Source organism: Hemiscyllium ocellatum, chromosome 13 (genome assembly GCF_020745735.1).
Source record: "Hemiscyllium ocellatum isolate sHemOce1 chromosome 13, sHemOce1.pat.X.cur, whole genome shotgun sequence".
NCBI lineage: Eukaryota > Metazoa > Chordata > Chondrichthyes > Orectolobiformes > Hemiscylliidae > Hemiscyllium > Hemiscyllium ocellatum.
This window is the reverse complement of record NC_083413.1, coordinates 22,457,117-22,484,205: the sequence shown is the minus strand read 5'-3', so window position 1 is coordinate 22,484,205 and position 27,089 is coordinate 22,457,117. Positions and strand designations below refer to the sequence as shown.

Here is a 27,089-nt window from a genome sequence, read left to right as displayed (position 1 = left end):
TGCAAATTGCTGTTCACGTTTGTTGTGCGTGTTGAATGAAAGAATGCTGGAGTCTGCTAGAAAAGCTGTTGTTCAATCGCCATTTTCCTCTTGTGTCAGGTGGATAACATGTGGCAGACGTTACCTGTCAAATTAATCGATGGCACCTTGAACGTGAGTAGGAGTGGAAACTACGTGGTCCTGGTGACAGATTTTGGGCTCTCTGTTTCATATGATGTTGATCACTCAGTGGAAGTGAAAGTGCCGAGTACATATTTCAATCAGACTTGCGGTATGTGTGGCAACTACAATGGAATGAGAAAGGATGATTACATGAAACCTGATGGAGAACAAGCCAAAGATTCAAATGAGTTTGGAAATAGCTGGAAAGTGCCACCGTTCGAACCAGGTTGTGACCCAGTCGAGCCTGAGAAGTGTGAGCCTGATGAGGAGAAACTTTACCAAAGTGATGCCTTCTGTGGTCTGATCACTAGTCAACAAGGTCCATTTGCACAGTGCCACTCTGTAGTAAATCCCAATGGATTCTTTGAAAGCTGTGTTGTTGAACTGTGTCTGTTGAATGGAAGCCAAGTTGCTCTGTGCAATACCCTCAAAATCTACGCAGATGCGTGTCAAAGCGCAGGAGTGAGCATTGCACCTTGGAGAAACTCCACTTTCTGTCGTACGTATTAGTGAGCTTCCATTGTTTTGCATTAATAATTTCCTATCTAAGACAAAGCAAAATGTTTTCATTATTGTGTGTTATCGTTCCTTTAGTGACAGAATTGCTATTTCCTGTTGGCTTTCTTCAGTTTTGGTTTGGTCGCATGCTAAGCTTTATACTTTCCATTCCAGAGATCCAATGTTTCAGAAAGCATTTGCTGCAAAAGCCATCCTTCCCGATTGCCATATTCATGGGAAACATGGTGTGAGAAGTTCAAAAGATTTGATTGTATCTTCCTTGTTTTCAGCTGCTTCCTGTCAAGCCAATAGCCAGTACAGTTTCTGTGCCAGTGCTTGTCCAGCCACATGTACAGACCGATTTGCTCCAGAGAACTGCAGCAAACCATGTGTGGAAGACTGCGTGTGTAACAGTGGGTTTGTTCTCAGTGGAAGCACATGTGTGCCCGCTCAGAACTGTGGCTGCATCCACAACGACAAATACTACGAAGTAAGTTGGAGGGCTTTTTGGTCCCGTTTGTCTGTTTTACGTGCGTTCATGCAACTTTGTGCTTCCGCGAGGAGTACGCAGAAATAACACTTGCTGTTTGTCTGTCAGAAAGGAGCAACATTCTGGGAAGAGGGATGTCTCCAGCGCTGTCGATGCACTGGAAATAACCACGTAGTATGTGAAGCAGCGTCTTGTGGACCAGCGGAAATTTGCAAAGTGCAGGATGGAAATTTGGGATGTTACCGGGCAGACACTGCGAAGTGCCACATTTACGGGGACCCGCACTATACGACGTTTGATGGGAAACTGTATCACTTCCAGGGTGCTTGCAATTATACTGTGACTGAGACTTGTGGAAATACATCTGTTCGTTTCTCGGTGACAAGCAGGAATGAACACAGAGGCAACCCAACATGGTCTATGATTAATTCCATTGCTCTCCAGTTTGCTGACATTCATATTGCAGTGAGGAAAAATAACCTTGTTTATGTGAGTAATGTTTCTGATTGGTAGCGTTGACAGAATGAGCGTAATGTTGAAGAAAGGTAACTGCAATGACTGTGACTGTTGTATCAGTAATGCTGGTAATCTTTTGCTTAGGTTGATGGAGTGAAGGTTGAGCTCCCTGTGACACCCCATTCTTCAGTAAGCGTATCAATGGTAGGATCGTTTGTCATCGTCCAGACCAACTTTGGTGTTCAGCTGAAGTTTAACGGTGATCATGAGCTGTTTGTAGTGGTGGATGAGAGATACAAAGGACAGCTGTGTGGCTTGTGTGGTACCTACACTGACGACCCACTTGATGACTTCTTGAAGCCTGATGGGATTCTGGCCATGGATTCCAATCAGTTTGGAAACAGCTGGAGAGTTCTTGACAATGACTGGTTGTGAGTATTTCATACAGTGAAGAGTAAATTACACTCTATGTAGTGTCGCTAGAGAGGTAGAGGCTACGGCAGCAAGTGGATTAATTGGTTGCCGAAAAAGAATTGATAGATATGAGGGCATGGCTGGAATTTCCTGTAAATGGCTGTAATGAAAGTGTGCGTGTAGCTCTGTTGAATGTCAGTGTTTCAGTGAGAATATCTGAAATGAATTTTCCAGAATTGGTATTCCAGTGGAGTATTACAGATTGCGTATTAAGAGCACACTACGTATTTTTGCATGTACTTTGAGAGAATAATTTTGATTGCAGAGCTCATTGTCTGCCCTTACGCATTCATTGAAATTTGATGTGGATTAAATATTTTTTCCTTTTGGAGAGATTTCATACGTGTGTTTCCTTGTGTAGGTGTAATGAAACGTCTCTACCACCAGCGACCTGCGATCCTGCATCGAAAGAAGAGGCCGAGGAATACTGCAAGATTATCTTGGCAGGCAATGGTCCTTTCACAAATTGTCACTGGTACATCCCTCCTCAGTTGTACTTTGAGAGCTGTGTATATGATCATTGTGCTTCTGGAGGAGATTCTGTCCTGTTGTGCAATGCTCTGGAGGCGTACGCTTCAGCCTGTGAAGCAGCTGATGTTGTTCTGGGAGACTGGATGGAAGAGAGTGGCTGTGTTGAGAAAAGTAAGTTTGAGATCATGTGTTTGTACCTGTTCTTTTCTTCTATTTCTTTTCTCACTCCTCCTGAATAATTGTAGAGATAAAAGACAATTGTGCTTCACAACGAATGTCCATTATTAATAATCGGCGACGTCAAGGTTCAATTGACAGAAATTATCCAAAAGAGAATGAGGCCATAATATTGTATAGTAATATCTTTTCATATTTATTTCAGTTGTGGATGTTTTTAGCTACTGTGGTACAATAATGTGCATATTTCTGATCAATCTTGATGAATCTTTATTAATTCTTTATTCATCCCACAGGTTGTGAGCTGGGCTGCAATTTTGACAGCGACCTGTGCAATTGGACACAATCCAAGACAGATGATTTGGACTGGAAGCGCATCAGTGGATCGACACCCTCAGCTCTTACAGGGCCTTCGTACGACCACACCGGTGGAGGTAGGCGATGTGACATCCTTGTTTGACTTGAGGTTGACGAGCCTATGATTTGTTTATAACCAGTGAGCTTCACTGTATGTCCAGGTGGCTACTACATCTATATTGAAGGCAATGAAGGCAAGGAAGGAGACAAAGCCCAACTGATCAGTGCTCTGTGTGATAAGACAGGGGATCAGTGTATGCGATTCTGGTATCACATGTATGGAGTGGCTCAGAGCATGGCTTTGAATGTTTACCAGCTAGAAGTTGGGCTTCCCCCAATACTGATGTGGTCAGAGAGAGGCAATAAAGGAGACCAGTGGATCGCAGCAGCAGTGAACCTACACCTGTCTGGAAAATCTCAGGTAAGCTGTGTGGCTAATAATTTAGTGATTTTTTTTGGCTGTACTTCTCTTTTTGAAGCATTCGCATAGCTTGCGTATTTAATTAGAAGGCAAGCAAATTTTTCTTCATTCCATATCAAATTAAATTAAATACAAATTAGTGGAGAAATGCAGAAGCTGTTTTAACATGATATACCCCATGAAATGATGTCCTATTATAGATTAGATTACTTACAGTGTGGAAAGAGGCCCTTCGGCCCAACAAGTCCACACCGACCCGCCGAAGCGCAACTCACCCCAGACTCATTCCCCTGCATTTACCCCTTTAGCTAACGCTACGGGAAATTTAGCATGGCCAATTCACCTAACCTGCACGTTTTTGGATTGTGTGAGGAAACCGGTGCACCCGGAGGAAACCCATGCCGATGCATGGAGAATGTGCAAACTCCACACAGAGAGTCGCCTGAGGCGGGAATTGAACCTGGGTCTCTGGTGCTGTGAGGCAGCAGTGCTAGCCACTGTGCCACCCACAGTGTTACTGGCAGGGAGATATTGACGTTGTGTGAGCAAAAGAGAAATTGCTGGAGAAACTCAGCAGGTCTGATAACATCAGAGGAGAGAAAGCAGAATCGGCATTTCAGTCCAATGAAATTCTTGCCAGACCTAGATTAGATTAGATTAGATTAGACTTACAGTGTGGAAACAGGCCCTTCAGCCCAACAAGTCCACACCGACCCGCCGAAGCGCAACCCACCCATACCCCTACATTTACCCTTACCTAACACTACGGGCAATTTAGCATGGCCAATTCACCTGACCCGCACATCTTTGGACTGTGGGAGGAAACCGGAGCACCCGGAGGAAACCCACGCAGACACGGGGAGAATGTGCAAACTCCACACAGTCAGTCCCTGAGTCGGGAATTGAACCCGGATCTCAGGCGCTGTGAGGCAGCAGTGCTAACCACTGTGCCACCGTGCCGCCCACCTGCTGAGGTTCTCCTTCAATTTCTGTTTTCTTCCAGATTTCCAGCACTTAGAGTCATAGAGATTTACAGCATGGAAACAGACCCTTCGGTCGAACCCGCCCATGCCGACCAGATATCTTAACCCAATCTAGTCCCACCTGCCAGCACCCGGCCCATATCCCTCCAAACCCTTGCTATTCATATACCCATCCAAATGCCTCTTAAATGTTGCAATTGTACCAGCCTCCACCACTTTCTCTGGCAGCTCATTCCATACACTTACCACTCTTTGTGTGAAAAAGCTGCCCCATAGGTTTCTTTTATATCTTTCCCCTCTCACCCTAAACCTATGCCCTCTAGTTCTGGATTCCCTGACCCCAGAGAAAAGACTTTGCCTATTTACCCTGTCCATGACCCCCATAATTTTGTCAACCTCTATAAGGCCACCCTCAGCCTCCGACGCTCCAGGGAAAACAGCACCAGCCTGTTCAGCACAAGCTCAAATCCTCCAACCCTGGCAACATCCTTGTAATTCTTCTCTGAACCCTTTCAAGTTTCACAACTACTTTCCGATAGGAAGGAGACCAGAATTTCAATATTCCAACAGCGACCTAATCAATGTCCTGGACAGCCGCAACATGAGTACACATACTCTGACCAATAAAGGAAAGCATACCAAATGCATTCTTCACTATCCTATCTATCTGTGACTCCACGTTCAAGGAGCTATGAACCTGTACTCCAAGGTCTGTTTGTTCAGCAACACTCCCTAGGACCTTACCATTAAGTGTATAAATCCTGCTAAGATTTGCTTTCCCAAAATGCAGCACCTCACATGTATCTGAATTAAACGCCATCTGCCACTTTTCAGCCCATTGGCCCATGTGGTCAAGATGTGTTGTAATCTGAGGTAACCCTCTTCATTGTCCACGACACCTCCAATTTTGGTGTCATCTGCAAACTTACTAATTGTACCTCTTATGCTCACATCCAAATCATTTATGTGAATGACTAAATGTAGAACACCCAGCACTGATCCTTGTGGCACTCCACTGGTCACAATCCTCCAGTTGGAAAAACAACCCTCCACGACCATCCTCTGTCTTCTATTTTTGAGCCAGTTCTGTATCCAAATGGCTAGTTCTCCCTGTTTCCGTGAGATCTAACGTTACTGCTCCTGTGGGGAATCTTGTCGATTGCCTTCCTGAAGTCCATATCGATCACATCTACCGCTCGGCCCTCATCAATCCTTGTTTTGTTTTCGCTGATATTCTGTTGTTTACTTTGGCATTGGCATCTTCTGCCTGCTGTTATTGTGGTGCTTCCTCTTATAGATTCTCATTCAAGCAGTCCGGGGCAATGACTATCGTAGTGATGTGGCTGTAGATGACATTTCCTTCCATTCTGGATGTTGCGGAGGTTTGTAAATGTGACTAATTTTCTAATGTCTGCTGTAATTGATCAATTGCATGACTTAAGTAAAAATGCAGGAGGAGTCGAGAGCGTGGTGCTGGAAAAGCGCAGCCGGTCGGGGAGCATCCGAGGAGCAGGAGAATCGATGTTTCGAGCGTAAGTTCTTCATCAGGAATGGAGTGGAGATGAACATTAGTCAGATCTTAAGCCGTTGGAGTAGGAGTAAGCTATTTCTCTCCCCTATCACATTGTGTCACTCAATGTGATTGTGGGTGATCTTGTGCCTCAGCTTGACTTTACAACCTGTTTTCCATATGCTTTGATTCCTTGAGATTCCTAAATGTTTCTCTGCTTCAGCATGAAGTATACTCAATGATGTATAATCCACAGGCTTCAGGGGGACAGAGTTCCGAGGATTCACAAAGGTCTGCGTGAAACCTTTTGCCTCATGTCAGTCCTCTAGATTCTTCTGAATTTATCCATATATTATTTTCTCTGCAGACAATTGTGACATAACAAGCACAGTGAGCACTCCAACTCCAACCAGTACCTTGCCTCCTGTCATAACAGGTAAATGAAAGCAGGCTGTATATGATCTGGATCCTTGATAAAGGTGATTTGTTGCTGTCTTATTGACAAGGATTTGTCAGGGTATAACTAGAAACTGCGACTTTGTTTGCTGATCCTACATTTGTATTAATTAAGACAAACTGGTGCGGATTCTATTTAATAGTCCTTAAAATGTTGGCTCACTCTGAATAGGTCTGAAAATGTGTTGCTGGAAGAGCGCAGCAGGTCAGGCAGCATCCAAGGAGCAGGAGAATCGACGTGTCGGGCATAAGCTCTTCTTTCCTGAAGAAGGGCTCATGCCCGAAACGTCGATTCTCCTGTTCCTTGGATCCTGCCTGACCTGCTGCGCTTTTCCAGCAACACATTTTCAGCTCTGATCTCCAGCATCTGCAGTCCTCACTTTCACTCTGAATAGGTGTAAATTTGATAATTTGGTAATGTGAAAAGAATAATGGGAGAAGTCAGCTTCAAGCTGGTTGCAAATATTGCTGCATAAGTCAAACACCAAAGTGTGGAAGCTGAGCAGTTGTTTGTATTGTCATCCCCATGGCACAGACTGCGTCCTCCTCGTTGTAGTGTCTGTGACTAGGTCAAAATGTCCTTCATCATCGACCGTGTCCCGTTCCCTCAGGTTGTTGAATGTTTCAATGAGAGCACCTCTCATTGCTGTAGATTCCAGTATATGCCCCGACGCAACCTGTTGAACCTTTGTTTGTAAGAGAAGCAACTTGTCCTGAGAATGGACAAGTGACTTTTCTCTGAAGTGCTTGTCAAGCATTTGTGTGGAAAGAAAACAGCAGTCGATTGGGGGGGAATCCAACTTGTTTTTCGATGGATTGTGACAATACCAACTGACATTTATTTTCTACATCATTTCCAATTATTTAGAATCTTCCTGCACCGTGCAAGGTGATCCTCACTACAACACTTTTGATAAGCAATCACATGACTTCATGGGAACATGCACATATACCCTATCGAAACTCTGTGACGCCAGCAGTGCTCTGCCCTATTTCAATGTTGAAGCGGCAAATGAGCGCAGATCAGGGAATTCCTACGTGTCGTACGTTAAACATGTCAACGTTAATGTTTACAATCATAGAATAGTACTGGAGAAGGGACACGTGGTGAAGGTAAGAATTTGATATTTTGAGTACTTGATCAAGCATATTGAACGGTGGGTTTGCTGAGGAATGAATCAATGTGGTTTTGCATGTTTCCAGGTCGATGGAGAAGTGGAGGTGCTACCTGTGTCAGTCTCGTCTGGTGTTGATGTTGGCCGAAGTGGAAAGTATATGGTTGTTAGCACCGATTTTGGATTGAGAGTGAAGTTTGATGGGAAGCATCGAGCAGTTGTAACCCTTCCCAGTGTTTTCAAGGGGAAGGTGTGTGGAATGTGTGGAAACTACAATGATGATAGAAGAGACGATTTCCTCAATCCGGATGGAGTGATGGAGCCCGATTCCGTCAGTTTGGGAAACAGCTGGCAGAGTGGAAATGATACGAGGTACGGTGTATGGGAGGTTTCAGGCTGTCTCTGTTCCTTGATAAAACCTGCGAGTTTCCAATCACTACCATTATTCCATTTGCATGTAGACCTTTTACTAGCTTTTAAATGTATGTTTCTCATTGGAGGTGCTGCTGTTCTTGCAGGTGTGCTCCTGACGTCGGTATCAGACCAAATTGTACTGATGACAAAAAGCAGATGATAGAAAGTAAATCTTACTGTGGCATAATTGTGGATCCGGGCAGTCCGTTCAAAGCGTGCCACTCTGTCGTGGACCCGAAGGTTTATTTTGCTGAATGTGTGTACGACTTGTGCGCATTGGACGTGCATACAGGCTCTCTGTGCAGTAGTTTGCATTCCTACGCAGATGCATGCCAGTCGAAGGGAGTGAGAGTGGAAGCCTGGAGGAACGCGACCTTCTGCCGTAAGTGTTTGAGAGTATTTTGTTTGATGAATAAGTTATACGTGATGAAGACAGAAAAACTTTGGGTCGCTTTGAACCATTTAGTTTTCATTAAATTCCTTTTATCTAATAATCTTATGTAAAATATGTTGACTCTCCTTTTGAATTCTCTTCCCAGCTTTAAATTGTGGAGTGAATAGTCACTATGAGCATTGTGGCTCAGCATGTCCTGCTAGCTGTGTCAATCCCAATGCTCCATCCAGCTGCTCCCAGCCATGCGTGGAAGGCTGTCTGTGTGACCGTGGGTACGTTTTGTACAATGACAGGTGTGTGCGAAGAGATCAGTGTGGTTGCTGGTCTGAAGGCAAACATTATCCAGTGGGATCTGAATTCTGGACGGATGATACCTGTTCAACAAAGTGTAGTTGTCCTTCTGCAGGCAGTAAACTAGTTTGCTGGAGCACAAGGTGTGGCACGGATTCATACTGCGGAGTTGTGGACGGAGTTCCTGGTTGCTATGAGCACACGTACGGCATCTGCAGAGTTCATAACGACCCACACTACAATACGTTTGACAAGGCGACGCATCATTTCATGGGGACGTGTACATATACGATCGCCAAGCTGTGTGCAAATTCTTCAACTCTTCCATACTTTAACATCGAAGCAAAGAATGAACATCGAGGCAACGCTAAAGTTTCTTACGTTCAGAGAGTTCGAGTAGCTGTTCACAGTCACAGTGTTTGGATTGTGAAGCACGAATGTCACCGTGTGTTGGTATGTGTGTAACTACTAGATTGGGTTTTCTAAAATGCTGACTTTAGTCTGAAATATCCTTTACTTGGGACTTCTATTAGAATGGGAGGTGAATGACTGGGAGTATATTGCAAAGGTGGAATGATTATCATGGCATTTACCACTTGTATCTAAAGTGAAACAGAACAAAATGAACGTGTGCACCAATCTGATGTGAAATATAGCGTTTACTGTACATTGCTGTATGCAAATTGCTGTTCACGTTTGTTGTGCGTGTTGAATGAAAGAATGCTGGAGTCTGCTAGAAAAGCTGTTGTTCAATCGCCATTTTCCTCTTGTGTCAGGTGGATAACATGTGGCAGACGTTACCTGTCAAATTAATCGATGGCACCTTGAACGTGAGTAGGAGTGGAAACTACGTGGTCCTGGTGACAGATTTTGGGCTCTCTGTTTCATATGATGTTGATCACTCAGTGGAAGTGAAAGTGCCGAGTACATATTTCAATCAGACTTGCGGTATGTGTGGCAACTACAATGGAATGAGAAAGGATGATTACATGAAACCTGATGGAGAACAAGCCAAAGATTCAAATGAGTTTGGAAATAGCTGGAAAGTGCCACCGTTCGAACCAGGTTGTGACCCAGTCGAGCCTGAGAAGTGTGAGCCTGATGAGGAGAAACTTTACCAAAGTGATGCCTTCTGTGGTCTGATCACTAGTCAACAAGGTCCATTTGCACAGTGCCACTCTGTAGTAAATCCCAATGGATTCTTTGAAAGCTGTGTTGTTGAACTGTGTCTGTTGAATGGAAGCCAAGTTGCTCTGTGCAATACCCTCAAAATCTACGCAGATGCGTGTCAAAGCGCAGGAGTGAGCATTGCACCTTGGAGAAACTCCACTTTCTGTCGTACGTATTAGTGAGCTTCCATTGTTTTGCATTAATAATTTCCTATCTAAGACAAAGCAAAATGTTTTCATTATTGTGTGTTATCGTTCCTTTAGTGACAGAATTGCTATTTCCTGTTGGCTTTCTTCAGTTTTGGTTTGGTCGCATGCTAAGCTTTATACTTTCCATTCCAGAGATCCAATGTTTCAGAAAGCATTTGCTGCAAAAGCCATCCTTCCCGATTGCCATATTCATGGGAAACATGGTGTGAGAAGTTCAAAAGATTTGATTGTATCTTCCTTGTTTTCAGCTGCTTCCTGTCAAGCCAATAGCCAGTACAGTTTCTGTGCCAGTGCTTGTCCAGCCACATGTACAGACCGATTTGCTCCAGAGAACTGCAGCAAACCATGTGTGGAAGACTGCGTGTGTAACAGTGGGTTTGTTCTCAGTGGAAGCACATGTGTGCCCGCTCAGAACTGTGGCTGCATCCACAACGACAAATACTACGAAGTAAGTTGGAGGGCTTTTTGGTCCCGTTTGTCTGTTTTACGTGCGTTCATGCAACTTTGTGCTTCCGCGAGGAGTACGCAGAAATAACACTTGCTGTTTGTCTGTCAGAAAGGAGCAACATTCTGGGAAGAGGGATGTCTCCAGCGCTGTCGATGCACTGGAAATAACCACGTAGTATGTGAAGCAGCGTCTTGTGGACCAGCGGAAATTTGCAAAGTGCAGGATGGAAATTTGGGATGTTACCGGGCAGACACTGCGAAGTGCCACATTTACGGGGACCCGCACTATACGACGTTTGATGGGAAACTGTATCACTTCCAGGGTGCTTGCAATTATACTGTGACTGAGACTTGTGGAAATACATCTGTTCGTTTCTCGGTGACAAGCAGGAATGAACACAGAGGCAACCCAACATGGTCTATGATTAATTCCATTGCTCTCCAGTTTGCTGACATTCATATTGCAGTGAGGAAAAATAACCTTGTTTATGTGAGTAATGTTTCTGATTGGTAGCGTTGACAGAATGAGCGTAATGTTGAAGAAAGGTAACTGCAATGACTGTGACTGTTGTATCAGTAATGCTGGTAATCTTTTGCTTAGGTTGATGGAGTGAAGGTTGAGCTCCCTGTGACACCCCATTCTTCAGTAAGCGTATCAATGGTAGGATCGTTTGTCATCGTCCAGACCAACTTTGGTGTTCAGCTGAAGTTTAACGGTGATCATGAGCTGTTTGTAGTGGTGGATGAGAGATACAAAGGACAGCTGTGTGGCTTGTGTGGTACCTACACTGACGACCCACTTGATGACTTCTTGAAGCCTGATGGGATTCTGGCCATGGATTCCAATCAGTTTGGAAACAGCTGGAGAGTTCTTGACAATGACTGGTTGTGAGTATTTCATACAGTGAAGAGTAAATTACACTCTATGTAGTGTCGCTAGAGAGGTAGAGGCTACGGCAGCAAGTGGATTAATTGGTTGCCGAAAAAGAATTGATAGATATGAGGGCATGGCTGGAATTTCCTGTAAATGGCTGTAATGAAAGTGTGCGTGTAGCTCTGTTGAATGTCAGTGTTTCAGTGAGAATATCTGAAATGAATTTTCCAGAATTGGTATTCCAGTGGAGTATTACAGATTGCGTATTAAGAGCACACTACGTATTTTTGCATGTACTTTGAGAGAATAATTTTGATTGCAGAGCTCATTGTCTGCCCTTACGCATTCATTGAAATTTGATGTGGATTAAATATTTTTTCCTTTTGGAGAGATTTCATACGTGTGTTTCCTTGTGTAGGTGTAATGAAACGTCTCTACCACCAGCGACCTGCGATCCTGCATCGAAAGAAGAGGCCGAGGAATACTGCAAGATTATCTTGGCAGGCAATGGTCCTTTCACAAATTGTCACTGGTACATCCCTCCTCAGTTGTACTTTGAGAGCTGTGTATATGATCATTGTGCTTCTGGAGGAGATTCTGTCCTGTTGTGCAATGCTCTGGAGGCGTACGCTTCAGCCTGTGAAGCAGCTGATGTTGTTCTGGGAGACTGGATGGAAGAGAGTGGCTGTGTTGAGAAAAGTAAGTTTGAGATCATGTGTTTGTACCTGTTCTTTTCTTCTATTTCTTTTCTCACTCCTCCTGAATAATTGTAGAGATAAAAGACAATTGTGCTTCACAACGAATGTCCATTATTAATAATCGGCGACGTCAAGGTTCAATTGACAGAAATTATCCAAAAGAGAATGAGGCCATAATATTGTATAGTAATATCTTTTCATATTTATTTCAGTTGTGGATGTTTTTAGCTACTGTGGTACAATAATGTGCATATTTCTGATCAATCTTGATGAATCTTTATTAATTCTTTATTCATCCCACAGGTTGTGAGCTGGGCTGCAATTTTGACAGCGACCTGTGCAATTGGACACAATCCAAGACAGATGATTTGGACTGGAAGCGCATCAGTGGATCGACACCCTCAGCTCTTACAGGGCCTTCGTACGACCACACCGGTGGAGGTAGGCGATGTGACATCCTTGTTTGACTTGAGGTTGACGAGCCTATGATTTGTTTATAACCAGTGAGCTTCACTGTATGTCCAGGTGGCTACTACATCTATATTGAAGGCAATGAAGGCAAGGAAGGAGACAAAGCCCAACTGATCAGTGCTCTGTGTGATAAGACAGGGGATCAGTGTATGCGATTCTGGTATCACATGTATGGAGTGGCTCAGAGCATGGCTTTGAATGTTTACCAGCTAGAAGTTGGGCTTCCCCCAATACTGATGTGGTCAGAGAGAGGCAATAAAGGAGACCAGTGGATCGCAGCAGCAGTGAACCTACACCTGTCTGGAAAATCTCAGGTAAGCTGTGTGGCTAATAATTTAGTGATTTTTTTTGGCTGTACTTCTCTTTTTGAAGCATTCGCATAGCTTGCGTATTTAATTAGAAGGCAAGCAAATTTTTCTTCATTCCATATCAAATTAAATTAAATACAAATTAGTGGAGAAATGCAGAAGCTGTTTTAACATGATATACCCCATGAAATGATGTCCTATTATAGATTAGATTACTTACAGTGTGGAAAGAGGCCCTTCGGCCCAACAAGTCCACACCGACCCGCCGAAGCGCAACTCACCCCAGACTCATTCCCCTGCATTTACCCCTTTAGCTAACGCTACGGGAAATTTAGCATGGCCAATTCACCTAACCTGCACGTTTTTGGATTGTGTGAGGAAACCGGTGCACCCGGAGGAAACCCATGCCGATGCATGGAGAATGTGCAAACTCCACACAGAGAGTCGCCTGAGGCGGGAATTGAACCTGGGTCTCTGGTGCTGTGAGGCAGCAGTGCTAGCCACTGTGCCACCCACAGTGTTACTGGCAGGGAGATATTGACGTTGTGTGAGCAAAAGAGAAATTGCTGGAGAAACTCAGCAGGTCTGATAACATCAGAGGAGAGAAAGCAGAATCGGCATTTCAGTCCAATGAAATTCTTGCCAGACCTAGATTAGATTAGATTAGATTAGACTTACAGTGTGGAAACAGGCCCTTCAGCCCAACAAGTCCACACCGACCCGCCGAAGCGCAACCCACCCATACCCCTACATTTACCCTTACCTAACACTACGGGCAATTTAGCATGGCCAATTCACCTGACCCGCACATCTTTGGACTGTGGGAGGAAACCGGAGCACCCGGAGGAAACCCACGCAGACACGGGGAGAATGTGCAAACTCCACACAGTCAGTCCCTGAGTCGGGAATTGAACCCGGATCTCAGGCGCTGTGAGGCAGCAGTGCTAACCACTGTGCCACCGTGCCGCCCACCTGCTGAGGTTCTCCTTCAATTTCTGTTTTCTTCCAGATTTCCAGCACTTAGAGTCATAGAGATTTACAGCATGGAAACAGACCCTTCGGTCGAACCCGCCCATGCCGACCAGATATCTTAACCCAATCTAGTCCCACCTGCCAGCACCCGGCCCATATCCCTCCAAACCCTTGCTATTCATATACCCATCCAAATGCCTCTTAAATGTTGCAATTGTACCAGCCTCCACCACTTTCTCTGGCAGCTCATTCCATACACTTACCACTCTTTGTGTGAAAAAGCTGCCCCATAGGTTTCTTTTATATCTTTCCCCTCTCACCCTAAACCTATGCCCTCTAGTTCTGGATTCCCTGACCCCAGAGAAAAGACTTTGCCTATTTACCCTGTCCATGACCCCCATAATTTTGTCAACCTCTATAAGGCCACCCTCAGCCTCCGACGCTCCAGGGAAAACAGCACCAGCCTGTTCAGCACAAGCTCAAATCCTCCAACCCTGGCAACATCCTTGTAATTCTTCTCTGAACCCTTTCAAGTTTCACAACTACTTTCCGATAGGAAGGAGACCAGAATTTCAATATTCCAACAGCGACCTAATCAATGTCCTGGACAGCCGCAACATGAGTACACATACTCTGACCAATAAAGGAAAGCATACCAAATGCATTCTTCACTATCCTATCTATCTGTGACTCCACGTTCAAGGAGCTATGAACCTGTACTCCAAGGTCTGTTTGTTCAGCAACACTCCCTAGGACCTTACCATTAAGTGTATAAATCCTGCTAAGATTTGCTTTCCCAAAATGCAGCACCTCACATGTATCTGAATTAAACGCCATCTGCCACTTTTCAGCCCATTGGCCCATGTGGTCAAGATGTGTTGTAATCTGAGGTAACCCTCTTCATTGTCCACGACACCTCCAATTTTGGTGTCATCTGCAAACTTACTAATTGTACCTCTTATGCTCACATCCAAATCATTTATGTGAATGACTAAATGTAGAACACCCAGCACTGATCCTTGTGGCACTCCACTGGTCACAATCCTCCAGTTGGAAAAACAACCCTCCACGACCATCCTCTGTCTTCTATTTTTGAGCCAGTTCTGTATCCAAATGGCTAGTTCTCCCTGTTTCCGTGAGATCTAACGTTACTGCTCCTGTGGGGAATCTTGTCGATTGCCTTCCTGAAGTCCATATCGATCACATCTACCGCTCGGCCCTCATCAATCCTTGTTTTGTTTTCGCTGATATTCTGTTGTTTACTTTGGCATTGGCATCTTCTGCCTGCTGTTATTGTGGTGCTTCCTCTTATAGATTCTCATTCAAGCAGTCCGGGGCAATGACTATCGTAGTGATGTGGCTGTAGATGACATTTCCTTCCATTCTGGATGTTGCGGAGGTTTGTAAATGTGACTAATTTTCTAATGTCTGCTGTAATTGATCAATTGCATGACTTAAGTAAAAATGCAGGAGGAGTCGAGAGCGTGGTGCTGGAAAAGCGCAGCCGGTCGGGGAGCATCCGAGGAGCAGGAGAATCGATGTTTCGAGCGTAAGTTCTTCATCAGGAATGGAGTGGAGATGAACATTAGTCAGATCTTAAGCCGTTGGAGTAGGAGTAAGCTATTTCTCTCCCCTATCACATTGTGTCACTCAATGTGATTGTGGGTGATCTTGTGCCTCAGCTTGACTTTACAACCTGTTTTCCATATGCTTTGATTCCTTGAGATTCCTAAATGTTTCTCTGCTTCAGCATGAAGTATACTCAATGATGTATAATCCACAGGCTTCAGGGGGACAGAGTTCCGAGGATTCACAAAGGTCTGCGTGAAACCTTTTGCCTCATGTCAGTCCTCTAGATTCTTCTGAATTTATCCATATATTATTTTCTCTGCAGACAATTGTGACATAACAAGCACAGTGAGCACTCCAACTCCAACCAGTACCTTGCCTCCTGTCATAACAGGTAAATGAAAGCAGGCTGTATATGATCTGGATCCTTGATAAAGGTGATTTGTTGCTGTCTTATTGACAAGGATTTGTCAGGGTATAACTAGAAACTGCGACTTTGTTTGCTGATCCTACATTTGTATTAATTAAGACAAACTGGTGCGGATTCTATTTAATAGTCCTTAAAATGTTGGCTCACTCTGAATAGGTCTGAAAATGTGTTGCTGGAAGAGCGCAGCAGGTCAGGCAGCATCCAAGGAGCAGGAGAATCGACGTGTCGGGCATAAGCTCTTCTTTCCTGAAGAAGGGCTCATGCCCGAAACGTCGATTCTCCTGTTCCTTGGATCCTGCCTGACCTGCTGCGCTTTTCCAGCAACACATTTTCAGCTCTGATCTCCAGCATCTGCAGTCCTCACTTTCACTCTGAATAGGTGTAAATTTGATAATTTGGTAATGTGAAAAGAATAATGGGAGAAGTCAGCTTCAAGCTGGTTGCAAATATTGCTGCATAAGTCAAACACCAAAGTGTGGAAGCTGAGCAGTTGTTTGTATTGTCATCCCCATGGCACAGACTGCGTCCTCCTCGTTGTAGTGTCTGTGACTAGGTCAAAATGTCCTTCATCATCGACCGTGTCCCGTTCCCTCAGGTTGTTGAATGTTTCAACGAGAGCACCTCTCATTGCTGTAGATTCCAGTATATGCCCCGACGCAACCTGTTGAACCTTTGTTTGTAAGAGAAGCAACTTGTCCTGAGAATGGACGAGTGACTTTTCTCTGAAGTGCTTGTCAAGCATTTGTGTGGAAAGAAAACAGCAGTCGATTGGGGGGGAATCCAACTTGTTTTTCGATGGATTGTGACAATACCAACTGACATTTATTTTCTACATCATTTTCAATTTTTTAGAATCTTCCTGCACCGTGCAAGGTGATCCTCACTACAACACTTTTGATAAGCAATCACATGACTTCATGGGAACATGCACATATACCCTATCGAAACTCTGTGACGCCAGCAGTGCTCTGCCCTATTTCAATGTTGAAGCGGCAAATGAGCGCAGATCAGGGAATTCCTACGTGTCGTACGTTAAACATGTCAACGTTAATGTTTACAATCATAGAATAGTACTGGAGAAGGGACACGTGGTGAAGGTAAGAATTTGATATTTTGAGTACTTGATCAAGCATATTGAACGGTGGGTTTGCTGAGGAATGAATCAATGTGGTTTTGCATGTTTCCAGGTCGATGGAGAAGTGGAGGTGCTACCTGTGTCAGTCTCGTCTGGTGTTGATGTTGGCCGAAGTGGAAAGTATATGGTTGTTAGCACCGATTTTGGATTGAGAGTGAAGTTTGATGGGAAGCATCGAGCAGTTGTAACCCTTCCCAGTGTTTTCAAGGGGAAGGTGTGTGGAATGTGTGGAAACTACAATGATGATAGAAGAGACGATTTCCTCAATCCGGATGGAGTGATGGAGCCCGATTCCGTCAGTTTGGGAAACAGCTGGCAGAGTGGAAATGATACGAGGTACGGTGTATGGGAGGTTTCAGGCTGTCTCTGTTCCTTGATAAAACCTGCGAGTTTCCAATCACTACCATTATTCCATTTGCATGTAGACCTTTTACTAGCTTTTAAATGTATGTTTCTCATTGGAGGTGCTGCTGTTCTTGCAGGTGTGCTCCTGACGTCGGTATCAGACCAAATTGTACTGATGACAAAAAGCAGATGATAGAAAGTAAATCTTACTGTGGCATAATTGTGGATCCGGGCAGTCCGTTCAAAGCGTGCCACTCTGTCGTGGACCCGAAGGTTTATTTTGCTGAATGTGTGTACGACTTGTGCGCATTGGACGTGCATACAGGCTCTCTGTGCAGTAGTTTGCATTCCTACGCAGATGCATGCCAGTCGAAGGGAGTGAGAGTGGAAGCCTGGAGGAACGCGACCTTCTGCCGTAAGTGTTTGAGAGTATTTTGTTTGATGAATAAGTTATACGTGATGAAGACAGAAAAACTTTGGGTCGCTTTGAACCATTTAGTTTTCATTAAATTCCTTTTATCTAATAATCTTATGTAAAATATGTTGACTCTCCTTTTGAATTCTCTTCCCAGCTTTAAATTGTGGAGTGAATAGTCACTATGAGCATTGTGGCTCAGCATGTCCTGCTAGCTGTGTCAATCCCAATGCTCCATCCAGCTGCTCCCAGCCATGCGTGGAAGGCTGTCTGTGTGACCGTGGGTACGTTTTGTACAATGACAGGTGTGTGCGAAGAGATCAGTGTGGTTGCTGGTCTGAAGGCAAACATTATCCAGTGGGATCTGAATTCTGGACGGATGATACCTGTTCAACAAAGTGTAGTTGTCCTTCTGCAGGCAGTAAACTAGTTTGCTGGAGCACAAGGTGTGGCACGGATTCATACTGCGGAGTTGTGGACGGAGTTCCTGGTTGCTATGAGCACACGTACGGCATCTGCAGAGTTCATAACGACCCACACTACAATACGTTTGACAAGGCGACGCATCATTTCATGGGGACGTGTACATATACGATCGCCAAGCTGTGTGCAAATTCTTCAACTCTTCCATACTTTAACATCGAAGCAAAGAATGAACATCGAGGCAACGCTAAAGTTTCTTACGTTCAGAGAGTTCGAGTAGCTGTTCACAGTCACAGTGTTTGGATTGTGAAGCACGAATGTCACCGTGTGTTGGTATGTGTGTAACTACTAGATTGGGTTTTCTAAAATGCTGACTTTAGTCTGAAATATCCTTTACTTGGGACTTCTATTAGAATGGGAGGTGAATGACTGGGAGTATATTGCAAAGGTGGAATGATTATCATGGCATTTACCACTTGTATCTAAAGTGAAACAGAACAAAATGAACGTGTGCACCAATCTGATGTGAAATATAGCGTTTACTGTACATTGCTGTATGCAAATTGCTGTTCACGTTTGTTGTGCGTGTTGAATGAAAGAATGCTGGAGTCTGCTAGAAAAGCTGTTGTTCAATCGCCATTTTCCTCTTGTGTCAGGTGGATAACATGTGGCAGACGTTACCTGTCAAATTAATCGATGGCACCTTGAACGTGAGTAGGAGTGGAAACTACGTGGTCCTGGTGACAGATTTTGGGCTCTCTGTTTCATATGATGTTGATCACTCAGTGGAAGTGAAAGTGCCGAGTACATATTTCAATCAGACTTGCGGTATGTGTGGCAACTACAATGGAATGAGAAAGGATGATTACATGAAACCTGATGGAGAACAAGCCAAAGATTCAAATGAGTTTGGAAATAGCTGGAAAGTGCCACCGTTCGAACCAGGTTGTGACCCAGTCGAGCCTGAGAAGTGTGAGCCTGATGAGGAGAAACTTTACCAAAGTGATGCCTTCTGTGGTCTGATCACTAGTCAACAAGGTCCATTTGCACAGTGCCACTCTGTAGTAAATCCCAATGGATTCTTTGAAAGCTGTGTTGTTGAACTGTGTCTGTTGAATGGAAGCCAAGTTGCTCTGTGCAATACCCTCAAAATCTACGCAGATGCGTGTCAAAGCGCAGGAGTGAGCATTGCACCTTGGAGAAACTCCACTTTCTGTCGTACGTATTAGTGAGCTTCCATTGTTTTGCATTAATAATTTCCTATCTAAGACAAAGCAAAATGTTTTCATTATTGTGTGTTATCGTTCCTTTAGTGACAGAATTGCTATTTCCTGTTGGCTTTCTTCAGTTTTGGTTTGGTCGCATGCTAAGCTTTATACTTTCCATTCCAGAGATCCAATGTTTCAGAAAGCATTTGCTGCAAAAGCCATCCTTCCCGATTGCCATATTCATGGGAAACATGGTGTGAGAAGTTCAAAAGATTTGATTGTATCTTCCTTGTTTTCAGCTGCTTCCTGTCAAGCCAATAGCCAGTACAGTTTCTGTGCCAGTGCTTGTCCAGCCACATGTACAGACCGATTTGCTCCAGAGAACTGCAGCAAACCATGTGTGGAAGACTGCGTGTGTAACAGTGGGTTTGTTCTCAGTGGAAGCACATGTGTGCCCGCTCAGAACTGTGGCTGCATCCACAACGACAAATACTACGAAGTAAGTTGGAGGGCTTTTTGGTCCCGTTTGTCTGTTTTACGTGCGTTCATGCAACTTTGTGCTTCCGCGAGGAGTACGCAGAAATAACACTTGCTGTTTGTCTGTCAGAAAGGAGCAACATTCTGGGAAGAGGGATGTCTCCAGCGCTGTCGATGCACTGGAAATAACCACGTAGTATGTGAAGCAGCGTCTTGTGGACCAGCGGAAATTTGCAAAGTGCAGGATGGAAATTTGGGATGTTACCGGGCAGACACTGCGAAGTGCCACATTTACGGGGACCCGCACTATACGACGTTTGATGGGAAACTGTATCACTTCCAGGGTGCTTGCAATTATACTGTGACTGAGACTTGTGGAAATACATCTGTTCGTTTCTCGGTGACAAGCAGGAATGAACACAGAGGCAACCCAACATGGTCTATGATTAATTCCATTGCTCTCCAGTTTGCTGACATTCATATTGCAGTGAGGAAAAATAACCTTGTTTATGTGAGTAATGTTTCTGATTGGTAGCGTTGACAGAATGAGCGTAATGTTGAAGAAAGGTAACTGCAATGACTGTGACTGTTGTATCAGTAATGCTGGTAATCTTTTGCTTAGGTTGATGGAGTGAAGGTTGAGCTCCCTGTGACACCCCATTCTTCAGTAAGCGTATCAATGGTAGGATCGTTTGTCATCGTCCAGACCAACTTTGGTGTTCAGCTGAAGTTTAACGGTGATCATGAGCTGTTTGTAGTGGTGGATGAGAGATACAAAGGACAGCTGTGTGGCTTGTGTGGTACCTACACTGACGACCCACTTGATGACTTCTTGAAGCCTGATGGGATTCTGGCCATGGATTCCAATCAGTTTGGAAACAGCTGGAGAGTTCTTGACAATGACTGGTTGTGAGTATTTCATACAGTGAAGAGTAAATTACACTCTATGTAGTGTCGCTAGAGAGGTAGAGGCTACGGCAGCAAGTGGATTAATTGGTTGCCGAAAAAGAATTGATAGATATGAGGGCATGGCTGGAATTTCCTGTAAATGGCTGTAATGAAAGTGTGCGTGTAGCTCTGTTGAATGTCAGTGTTTCAGTGAGAATATCTGAAATGAATTTTCCAGAATTGGTATTCCAGTGGAGTATTACAGATTGCGTATTAAGAGCACACTACGTATTTTTGCATGTACTTTGAGAGAATAATTTTGATTGCAGAGCTCATTGTCTGCCCTTACGCATTCATTGAAATTTGATGTGGATTAAATATTTTTTCCTTTTGGAGAGATTTCATACGTGTGTTTCCTTGTGTAGGTGTAATGAAACGTCTCTACCACCAGCGACCTGCGATCCTGCATCGAAAGAAGAGGCCGAGGAATACTGCAAGATTATCTTGGCAGGCAATGGTCCTTTCACAAATTGTCACTGGTACATCCCTCCTCAGTTGTACTTTGAGAGCTGTGTATATGATCATTGTGCTTCTGGAGGAGATTCTGTCCTGTTGTGCAATGCTCTGGAGGCGTACGCTTCAGCCTGTGAAGCAGCTGATGTTGTTCTGGGAGACTGGATGGAAGAGAGTGGCTGTGTTGAGAAAAGTAAGTTTGAGATCATGTGTTTGTACCTGTTCTTTTCTTCTATTTCTTTTCTCACTCCTCCTGAATAATTGTAGAGATAAAAGACAATTGTGCTTCACAACGAATGTCCATTATTAATAATCGGCGACGTCAAGGTTCAATTGACAGAAATTATCCAAAAGAGAATGAGGCCATAATATTGTATAGTAATATCTTTTCATATTTATTTCAGTTGTGGATGTTTTTAGCTACTGTGGTACAATAATGTGCATATTTCTGATCAATCTTGATGAATCTTTATTAATTCTTTATTCATCCCACAGGTTGTGAGCTGGGCTGCAATTTTGACAGCGACCTGTGCAATTGGACACAATCCAAGACAGATGATTTGGACTGGAAGCGCATCAGTGGATCGACACCCTCAGCTCTTACAGGGCCTTCGTACGACCACACCGGTGGAGGTAGGCGATGTGACATCCTTGTTTGACTTGAGGTTGACGAGCCTATGATTTGTTTATAACCAGTGAGCTTCACTGTATGTCCAGGTGGCTACTACATCTATATTGAAGGCAATGAAGGCAAGGAAGGAGACAAAGCCCAACTGATCAGTGCTCTGTGTGATAAGACAGGGGATCAGTGTATGCGATTCTGGTATCACATGTATGGAGTGGCTCAGAGCATGGCTTTGAATGTTTACCAGCTAGAAGTTGGGCTTCCCCCAATACTGATGTGGTCAGAGAGAGGCAATAAAGGAGACCAGTGGATCGCAGCAGCAGTGAACCTACACCTGTCTGGAAAATCTCAGGTAAGCTGTGTGGCTAATAATTTAGTGATTTTTTTTGGCTGTACTTCTCTTTTTGAAGCATTCGCATAGCTTGCGTATTTAATTAGAAGGCAAGCAAATTTTTCTTCATTCCATATCAAATTAAATTAAATACAAATTAGTGGAGAAATGCAGAAGCTGTTTTAACATGATATACCCCATGAAATGATGTCCTATTATAGATTAGATTACTTACAGTGTGGAAAGAGGCCCTTCGGCCCAACAAGTCCACACCGACCCGCCGAAGCGCAACTCACCCCAGACTCATTCCCCTGCATTTACCCCTTTAGCTAACGCTACGGGAAATTTAGCATGGCCAATTCACCTAACCTGCACGTTTTTGGATTGTGTGAGGAAACCGGTGCACCCGGAGGAAACCCATGCCGATGCATGGAGAATGTGCAAACTCCACACAGAGAGTCGCCTGAGGCGGGAATTGAACCTGGGTCTCTGGTGCTGTGAGGCAGCAGTGCTAGCCACTGTGCCACCCACAGTGTTACTGGCAGGGAGATATTGACGTTGTGTGAGCAAAAGAGAAATTGCTGGAGAAACTCAGCAGGTCTGATAACATCAGAGGAGAGAAAGCAGAATCGGCATTTCAGTCCAATGAAATTCTTGCCAGACCTAGATTAGATTAGATTAGATTAGACTTACAGTGTGGAAACAGGCCCTTCAGCCCAACAAGTCCACACCGACCCGCCGAAGCGCAACCCACCCATACCCCTACATTTACCCTTACCTAACACTACGGGCAATTTAGCATGGCCAATTCACCTGACCCGCACATCTTTGGACTGTGGGAGGAAACCGGAGCACCCGGAGGAAACCCACGCAGACACGGGGAGAATGTGCAAACTCCACACAGTCAGTCCCTGAGTCGGGAATTGAACCCGGATCTCAGGCGCTGTGAGGCAGCAGTGCTAACCACTGTGCCACCGTGCCGCCCACCTGCTGAGGTTCTCCTTCAATTTCTGTTTTCTTCCAGATTTCCAGCACTTAGAGTCATAGAGATTTACAGCATGGAAACAGACCCTTCGGTCGAACCCGCCCATGCCGACCAGATATCTTAACCCAATCTAGTCCCACCTGCCAGCACCCGGCCCATATCCCTCCAAACCCTTGCTATTCATATACCCATCCAAATGCCTCTTAAATGTTGCAATTGTACCAGCCTCCACCACTTTCTCTGGCAGCTCATTCCATACACTTACCACTCTTTGTGTGAAAAAGCTGCCCCATAGGTTTCTTTTATATCTTTCCCCTCTCACCCTAAACCTATGCCCTCTAGTTCTGGATTCCCTGACCCCAGAGAAAAGACTTTGCCTATTTACCCTGTCCATGACCCCCATAATTTTGTCAACCTCTATAAGGCCACCCTCAGCCTCCGACGCTCCAGGGAAAACAGCACCAGCCTGTTCAGCACAAGCTCAAATCCTCCAACCCTGGCAACATCCTTGTAATTCTTCTCTGAACCCTTTCAAGTTTCACAACTACTTTCCGATAGGAAGGAGACCAGAATTTCAATATTCCAACAGCGACCTAATCAATGTCCTGGACAGCCGCAACATGAGTACACATACTCTGACCAATAAAGGAAAGCATACCAAATGCATTCTTCACTATCCTATCTATCTGTGACTCCACGTTCAAGGAGCTATGAACCTGTACTCCAAGGTCTGTTTGTTCAGCAACACTCCCTAGGACCTTACCATTAAGTGTATAAATCCTGCTAAGATTTGCTTTCCCAAAATGCAGCACCTCACATGTATCTGAATTAAACGCCATCTGCCACTTTTCAGCCCATTGGCCCATGTGGTCAAGATGTGTTGTAATCTGAGGTAACCCTCTTCATTGTCCACGACACCTCCAATTTTGGTGTCATCTGCAAACTTACTAATTGTACCTCTTATGCTCACATCCAAATCATTTATGTGAATGACTAAATGTAGAACACCCAGCACTGATCCTTGTGGCACTCCACTGGTCACAATCCTCCAGTTGGAAAAACAACCCTCCACGACCATCCTCTGTCTTCTATTTTTGAGCCAGTTCTGTATCCAAATGGCTAGTTCTCCCTGTTTCCGTGAGATCTAACGTTACTGCTCCCGTGGGGAATCTTGTCGATTGCCTTCCTGAAGTCCATATCGATCACATCTACCGCTCGGCCCTCATCAATCCTTGTTTTGTTTTCGCTGATATTCTGTTGTTTACTTTGGCATTGGCATCTTCTGCCTGCTGTTATTGTGGTGCTTCCTCTTATAGATTCTCATTCAAGCAGTCCGGGGCAATGACTATCGTAGTGATGTGGCTGTAGATGACATTTCCTTCCATTCTGGATGTTGCGGAGGTTTGTAAATGTGACTAATTTTCTAATGTCTGCTGTAATTGATCAATTGCATGACTTAAGTAAAAATGCAGGAGGAGTCGAGAGCGTGGTGCTGGAAAAGCGCAGCCGGTCGGGGAGCATCCGAGGAGCAGGAGAATCGATGTTTCGAGCGTAAGTTCTTCATCAGGAATGGAGTGGAGATGAACATTAGTCAGATCTTAAGCCGTTGGAGTAGGAGTAAGCTATTTCTCTCCCCTATCACATTGTGTCACTCAATGTGATTGTGGGTGATCTTGTGCCTCAGCTTGACTTTACAACCTGTTTTCCATATGCTTTGATTCCTTGAGATTCCTAAATGTTTCTCTGCTTCAGCATGAAGTATACTCAATGATGTATAATCCACAGGCTTCAGGGGGACAGAGTTCCGAGGATTCACAAAGGTCTGCGTGAAACCTTTTGCCTCATGTCAGTCCTCTAGATTCTTCTGAATTTATCCATATATTATTTTCTCTGCAGACAATTGTGACATAACAAGCACAGTGAGCACTCCAACTCCAACCAGTACCTTGCCTCCTGTCATAACAGGTAAATGAAAGCAGGCTGTATATGATCTGGATCCTTGATAAAGGTGATTTGTTGCTGTCTTATTGACAAGGATTTGTCAGGGTATAACTAGAAACTGCGACTTTGTTTGCTGATCCTACATTTGTATTAATTAAGACAAACTGGTGCGGATTCTATTTAATAGTCCTTAAAATGTTGGCTCACTCTGAATAGGTCTGAAAATGTGTTGCTGGAAGAGCGCAGCAGGTCAGGCAGCATCCAAGGAGCAGGAGAATCGACGTGTCGGGCATAAGCTCTTCTTTCCTGAAGAAGGGCTCATGCCCGAAACGTCGATTCTCCTGTTCCTTGGATCCTGCCTGACCTGCTGCGCTTTTCCAGCAACACATTTTCAGCTCTGATCTCCAGCATCTGCAGTCCTCACTTTCACTCTGAATAGGTGTAAATTTGATAATTTGGTAATGTGAAAAGAATAATGGGAGAAGTCAGCTTCAAGCTGGTTGCAAATATTGCTGCATAAGTCAAACACCAAAGTGTGGAAGCTGAGCAGTTGTTTGTATTGTCATCCCCATGGCACAGACTGCGTCCTCCTCGTTGTAGTGTCTGTGACTAGGTCAAAATGTCCTTCATCATCGACCGTGTCCCGTTCCCTCAGGTTGTTGAATGTTTCAACGAGAGCACCTCTCATTGCTGTAGATTCCAGTATATGCCCCGACGCAACCTGTTGAACCTTTGTTTGTAAGAGAAGCAACTTGTCCTGAGAATGGACGAGTGACTTTTCTCTGAAGTGCTTGTCAAGCATTTGTGTGGAAAGAAAACAGAGCAGTCGATTGGGGGGGAATCCAACTTGTTTTTCGATGGATTGTGACAATACCAACTGACATTTATTTTCTACATCATTTTCAATTTTTTAGAATCTTCCTGCACCGTGCAAGGTGATCCTCACTACAACACTTTTGATAAGCAATCACATGACTTCATGGGAACATGCACATATACCCTATCGAAACTCTGTGACGCCAGCAGTGCTCTGCCCTATTTCAATGTTGAAGCGGCAAATGAGCGCAGATCAGGGAATTCCTACGTGTCGTACGTTAAACATGTCAACGTTAATGTTTACAATCATAGAATAGTACTGGAGAAGGGACACGTGGTGAAGGTAAGAATTTGATATTTTGAGTACTTGATCAAGCATATTGAACGGTGGGTTTGCTGAGGAATGAATCAATGTGGTTTTGCATGTTTCCAGGTCGATGGAGAAGTGGAGGTGCTACCTGTGTCAGTCTCGTCTGGTGTTGATGTTGGCCGAAGTGGAAAGTATATGGTTGTTAGCACCGATTTTGGATTGAGAGTGAAGTTTGATGGGAAGCATCGAGCAGTTGTAACCCTTCCCAGTGTTTTCAAGGGGAAGGTGTGTGGAATGTGTGGAAACTACAATGATGATAGAAGAGACGATTTCCTCAATCCGGATGGAGTGATGGAGCCCGATTCCGTCAGTTTGGGAAACAGCTGGCAGAGTGGAAATGATACGAGGTACGGTGTATGGGAGGTTTCAGGCTGTCTCTGTTCCTTGATAAAACCTGCGAGTTTCCAATCACTACCATTATTCCATTTGCATGTAGACCTTTTACTAGCTTTTAAATGTATGTTTCTCATTGGAGGTGCTGCTGTTCTTGCAGGTGTGCTCCTGACGTCGGTATCAGACCAAATTGTACTGATGACAAAAAGCAGATGATAGAAAGTAATTCTTACTGTGGCATAATTGTGGATCCGGGCAGTCCGTTCAAAGCGTGCCACTCTGTCGTGGACCCGAAGGTTTATTTTGCTGAATGTGTGTACGACTTGTGCGCATTGGACGTGCATACAGGCTCTCTGTGCAGTAGTTTGCATTCCTACGCAGATGCATGCCAGTCGAAGGGAGTGAGAGTGGAAGCCTGGAGGAACGCGACCTTCTGCCGTAAGTGTTTGAGAGTATTTTGTTTGATG

General features: G+C 44.4%; 1 protein-coding gene across 1 annotated transcript in view; it reads left to right on the top strand.

Moving 5' to 3' along the window:
• The window catches only part of LOC132821703 (IgGFc-binding protein-like), a 111,329-nt gene that overhangs the window by 14,066 nt on the left and 70,174 nt on the right, over nucleotides 1–27,089 (top strand). Inside the window, exons 9-43 of the mRNA XM_060834409.1 lie at nucleotides 100–661; nucleotides 951–1,150; nucleotides 1,259–1,639; nucleotides 1,751–2,037; nucleotides 2,442–2,722; nucleotides 3,025–3,162; nucleotides 3,247–3,506; nucleotides 5,787–5,871; nucleotides 7,324–7,568; nucleotides 7,659–7,942; nucleotides 8,089–8,366; nucleotides 8,524–9,122; nucleotides 9,446–10,007; nucleotides 10,297–10,496; nucleotides 10,605–10,985; nucleotides 11,097–11,383; nucleotides 11,788–12,068; nucleotides 12,371–12,508; nucleotides 12,593–12,852; nucleotides 15,133–15,217; nucleotides 16,670–16,914; nucleotides 17,005–17,288; nucleotides 17,435–17,712; nucleotides 17,870–18,468; nucleotides 18,792–19,353; nucleotides 19,643–19,842; nucleotides 19,951–20,331; nucleotides 20,443–20,729; nucleotides 21,134–21,414; nucleotides 21,717–21,854; nucleotides 21,939–22,198; nucleotides 24,479–24,563; nucleotides 26,018–26,262; nucleotides 26,353–26,636; nucleotides 26,783–27,060. Coding sequence (XP_060690392.1) covers nucleotides 100–661; nucleotides 951–1,150; nucleotides 1,259–1,639; nucleotides 1,751–2,037; nucleotides 2,442–2,722; nucleotides 3,025–3,162; nucleotides 3,247–3,506; nucleotides 5,787–5,871; nucleotides 7,324–7,568; nucleotides 7,659–7,942; nucleotides 8,089–8,366; nucleotides 8,524–9,122; nucleotides 9,446–10,007; nucleotides 10,297–10,496; nucleotides 10,605–10,985; nucleotides 11,097–11,383; nucleotides 11,788–12,068; nucleotides 12,371–12,508; nucleotides 12,593–12,852; nucleotides 15,133–15,217; nucleotides 16,670–16,914; nucleotides 17,005–17,288; nucleotides 17,435–17,712; nucleotides 17,870–18,468; nucleotides 18,792–19,353; nucleotides 19,643–19,842; nucleotides 19,951–20,331; nucleotides 20,443–20,729; nucleotides 21,134–21,414; nucleotides 21,717–21,854; nucleotides 21,939–22,198; nucleotides 24,479–24,563; nucleotides 26,018–26,262; nucleotides 26,353–26,636; nucleotides 26,783–27,060 — 10,201 coding nt within the window. The remainder of the gene's footprint in view (nucleotides 1–99; nucleotides 662–950; nucleotides 1,151–1,258; nucleotides 1,640–1,750; nucleotides 2,038–2,441; nucleotides 2,723–3,024; nucleotides 3,163–3,246; nucleotides 3,507–5,786; nucleotides 5,872–7,323; nucleotides 7,569–7,658; nucleotides 7,943–8,088; nucleotides 8,367–8,523; nucleotides 9,123–9,445; nucleotides 10,008–10,296; nucleotides 10,497–10,604; nucleotides 10,986–11,096; nucleotides 11,384–11,787; nucleotides 12,069–12,370; nucleotides 12,509–12,592; nucleotides 12,853–15,132; nucleotides 15,218–16,669; nucleotides 16,915–17,004; nucleotides 17,289–17,434; nucleotides 17,713–17,869; nucleotides 18,469–18,791; nucleotides 19,354–19,642; nucleotides 19,843–19,950; nucleotides 20,332–20,442; nucleotides 20,730–21,133; nucleotides 21,415–21,716; nucleotides 21,855–21,938; nucleotides 22,199–24,478; nucleotides 24,564–26,017; nucleotides 26,263–26,352; nucleotides 26,637–26,782; nucleotides 27,061–27,089) is intronic.